Below are 4,415 nucleotides of genomic sequence, written 5' to 3'. Positions count from 1 at the left end.
TCCGCAGTGGCAGGGGATAGGGGCGAGGGGCTGCTTGGCTTTTTCCGTACGCAATGCGTGGGGGCGCTGGACCCTGCGACACCACGCACTGAGGTGTCGCCCCGTCATGTGAGTGAATGTTCTATGCGCGAGGAAGTAGGAAACGAGGATGTTGTCATTATTCTGTGTGTGTGTGGTCTGTGCGACATATTTGAAGGAGGTACGCTTGCACTGGTGTATCTTGAATCAACAAGTATGGTGCGGCCTAGCTTGAACGCCCTGAAGGATTGTGCCAGCGGTGGAGCTCATGCGCAGTGCGCAGTGTGCTGTACCATGGGCGTCTTCCAAAGAGGCTTGTTGTTGCGCGCATGTGTGCGCTCGATTCAGCACACCGATAGCGCGCATCTCTTTCGGGTGGTGTCCTTGCTGATTCAGGAAAGAACTGAAACGGAGTGCCTCTTCCCGCGTCTTTCTTCATTGTCTGTGCCCTCTTGTCTCCCTCTGCTTCGGTGTGTTTGACCCGTTTCAGTGCTTCGTGGCGCGGAAAGTGGCCGGTGTTTGTGTGCGCACCCGACTGGCTTGCCTGCCCGTGGGGCTTTGTCCTTCACCCATTTGAACATCTGTGGCGCGTTACTACGGCCGCCTGTGCCGGAGTTGTGCTAGGGAGCCTTTGCTTGTTTCGGGCTGCTGCAGGTTTTTCCATCTTTTCATCGACGGACCGCCAAGCCTCTGTGCTGGGCGGTGTTGCGGGTTTCGTTTTTTATTTCTTCTAGCGCCCCTGATTTCTGGTGGATACCCCTCTCAACGACCGCACTATCCCACAGGCGCCTCTCGACGACGTAGGGACCCTTGAAGGGCGGTGGCGACTGCGGGCTGACACTCACTCAACGTGCCGACACACACGCTCCCACAAAGGCGCTACTTGGCTTGTGATTGCGCATCCCGCAGTACCGGTCAGTCGCGTCTTTACCTGAGGTATCAGCGACCTCCTCGCCGGCACCTGTTTTAGGTTTATAGTTTTCTAGGTTGGCTGTCTTCTCCCTCTCCGTCTCCGTTTCCTCACATACTCGCCTTGCTCTCCTCCGCGGCGCGCTCGTTGAGGAGGTGGCGGTTTATGATTGTGGCTGCGGCTGATTGGCGAATCCTCGTGCTTTCTGTCGCACTGCCCTCCCCCCTCCACCTGATGCGTCTGTGACGATGTCGCTGTTGCAGAAGAATGCCGTTCTGAAGAAGTACCGCCGCGAATACCGCGAGCAGGATGTAGCACGGTCATCTTCCAAGGACGAGGGGCAGACGGAGGAAGGCGGTGATGACGACACTGCTGTATATCCGAATGTGGATGCGTTCCAAGTTCTCGGCTCGATTGCCGGAGGAGCGCTAGCGTCGCCTTCGCCCTCGCCAAGGCTCATGCGCTGCGAGGAAAACACACAGATGCCAGCGATCGGGGCGCCGAGCGTGAAATGCTGGAGCTCTGGTGTATCTTCAGGCTTCCACGGTACCACAGCTGCCTTTGAAAGCATGCACAACAACGCCACGGCGACAGCGACCGCGGGCCCATCAACCGTTTCCACCATTCGATCTCCGTTCCCCCATGAAGACGGCGGCAACGAGGCGAATCACGCTGCGCCGACGAGGCCATCGTGGCCACGCAGTCATACGGTCCGCGCAGGAGCGGGGGCTGAGGACAAGTATTTTGACTTGGACAATTTTACGGCACCTCTCGGCCCGCTTCCGTTGCCGCCTCCGCCGGCAGATGGCGCACCGCCCGCACTGGCGCCACTAGGCAGGCGAGGCGCCGGCAGCACCGGCCCCCGCTGTTGGATTAGTTGGAGCGACCTGTCCGGCGAAGAAGACCGCGCCACTGCTGACACCCATTCGCAGTCGGCACCCACTGATCCGTCCGTCTCGCCGACAACCGTGACGATCGGCGGCGAGGCGTTCATGAGCGTCACAGATGTGCCCGAGGCAGCTCGATCGAATCACGTCGCACGCGCGACTGCTACAAGTGGTCTTGTTCCTTCTGTCGGTGAGTCCTGCGGCCCGGCGAGCAGCGTCGGTGGGTTGTCATCGCTTGCTTTAGCAGCGAGTAAGCCGAGGACACCCACGGGAGGCGGCGCACATGTCAGAAGCTCACCACAAGTGTTGACAGCGGTGCAGCAACCGATTGAGGTGCTCACTCGGGTGCACAAAGATCCTTCAGAAGAGGTTAGCTCGTCCTCTTCGTCCTCTTCGTCGTCCTTCACTGTCACGGAGCTCGAGGGCGATTGCGGCGACGCCGACGGCAAGCCTACCACGCTGCGCGAGGAGGCTGTGAGGCAGCTCGATCTCGCGTACGCGAGCGAGACATGCGAGCCACATCCTGTGGAAGGATGTAAGAACAGTGCCGCATCTGCGGCGATGCGACTCGACGTATCCGACACGCTGCTGCAGCCGCCGACGAGCATCCTATCAGAGCCGTCAACGACGACAGTTCACACGAAGGACAAGTCTGCCATGTCTTATCGCAGTAGCGGGGGCGCCGCGGCGAATGGCTCCGTGGGTAGCCGGCGCGTCGTCTACGCAGCTGAAGGCGCCGACGCCAGCGACGAGGGTGCCTTCTCTCCAGTAAGTGGGATGGACGATAATGAGCGAGCGTCCTATGCTGGCATGGCGGGCGACCGTAACATACCTTACGCCGATAATCGAGGCGCCGTTTTCATGCAGCAGGTACTCTCGTTCTCAGGAACTAATCACTCGCTGCCGCGGATCTGGGACGACGAGGACGTCGATGTAGATCCTCTGACAACTGATTCGATGCGGCTTCCTGCGCGCGCGCTGCCGCCCATCACGTTCTACGAAGCATATCTGGATCTGACGAAGGCGATCCGAAGAGGCGACGCGAAAGGGGCGTGCGAAGCTGAGGAGAGGACGGCGGACAGAGCTTGTTCTTCTTCAATCGTGTTACCGCAGGCCCCGCCGCCGGTGATGGCACTGCCGACGCTGAAGAAAGCGGTCCGTGCCGCCATCTTTTGGTGCTGCGGCGGCAGCGCTAGTCGCGCGTCGACAGTCGCGAAGCAGCCGCAGCCGAGTACGGCGGCTTGTAGTGGGCCTAATCGTGACGAGCTCAGCGGCGTGGCGCCTGTGGACGAGACGGCTTCCGCACCTGGGGGACCAGAAGAGCATCTGCGTGTTATACGCGCTCTGAAGTCTCAGTCAGTTTCGTTGCAGCTCACCACGCATCGCCGTATGCTGCTCACTGTCTTCAATACTCTCACGGGCAAGATTCCGTGGCCGAGTAGGAACGTGAATTCATCCGAATCTACCCCAGTCACCTCCTCGCCGCCGTCGTCGTCCACGGCCGTCAAGTGGGAGTCAATCGGATTTCAAGGGTCCAACCCTGCCACCGATGTTCGGGCAACGGGTGTCCTCGGCGTGCTTCAGTTGTTGTACCTCATCGACTACTACCCTGCGTTCGCGCAACGGCTGTGGCAACTGTGCCGCAACCCAGCCGACGAAGGGGCCTCTCACTCCCCGTCTCATAATCATCGCGGCGGCGAGGCACTGGTGGCCGCGAAAAGAGGCAGAGTTTCGAATGAGCTGCCGTTTGTTCTGGTTTGCTTCAACTTCACGGCGCTGGTGCTGGACGCAGCTGGACAGCACATTCTTGACGAGGAGGTGCAAAAGACGGCGAACGGCAAGCGCCCCTCTCCCACATCACATGAGGCCGCCGCTAAAACGACGGAGCCTGCGGCGCATCCTTCTTCGTACGCTGGCATGCATGTCTGCTGCGAGTGTTATGTCGGAGCGCTGGCGCTGTTTGCAGAAGCGTGGAGGTCGCGGCCAAAAGGCGGACCCACAGGCGACGGTAGTATGACGAAGTCCACAGTGCCGGCGAACCGACCTAGCATTGCCGATTTTGGCGACATCAAGGCGCGGCTGCGGGGAAAGCTCTTGAGGAAGGGTGCTGCGAAGATAATGCGGGAGGCCGCATGCCAAGTCCGTGGGCCCGCTGAGCAGCAGGAGTAGGGAGGAGACAGGGATTTGGGAGGGAAGAAGCTGAGCCGCGTACAACGCAGAAAGCAAGGTGGGGGGGGGCATGCCATCTCAAAAAGGTACATCGTCCTCCCACTAAACACACACACACGCCTACTGCCTTTCTCCTCTTTTTGCTTGTTTTGGCCTGCCCTGCACGTACTCGTTCGGGCAGACTCTTCCCAGACTCTCGCCACCTTCCTCAAAAACGCGTGAACGGCTGCCCACCTCTGTGCACAGGACTCTGCGCACTTCTTTGCTTTTCTTACACGTATTTTTTCTTTGGCCTTTCCCGGCCTCTCAACCCGATGACGGGGGGCGACACCTCAGTGCGTGGTGTCGCAGGGTCCAGCGCCCCCACGCATTGTGTGTGGAAAAAGCCAAGCAGCCCCTCGCCCCTATCCCCTGCCACTGCGGAGCCGCCT

At 60.1% G+C, this 4,415-nt stretch overlaps 1 protein-coding gene across 1 annotated transcript; it reads left to right on the top strand.

Annotated features, from left to right (window-relative positions):
- Positions 1–1,176: 1,176 nt before the first annotated feature.
- LDBPK_361600 (hypothetical protein, conserved) lies at positions 1,177–3,984 on the top strand (the record flags this gene model as incomplete). Its single annotated transcript, XM_003865227.1, has 1 exon — positions 1,177–3,984. The coding sequence occupies one exon, from the start codon at positions 1,177–1,179 to the stop codon at positions 3,982–3,984; it is 2,808 nt and encodes a 935-aa protein (XP_003865275.1).
- Between the last annotated feature and the right edge of the window lie 431 nt (positions 3,985–4,415).

This window comes from Leishmania donovani, chromosome 36 (genome assembly GCF_000227135.1).
Source record: "Leishmania donovani BPK282A1 complete genome, chromosome 36".
Lineage (NCBI taxonomy): Eukaryota > Euglenozoa > Kinetoplastea > Trypanosomatida > Trypanosomatidae > Leishmania > Leishmania donovani.
The sequence above is the reverse complement of the archived record's forward strand: the minus strand, read 5'-3'. Positions and strand labels throughout refer to the sequence as shown.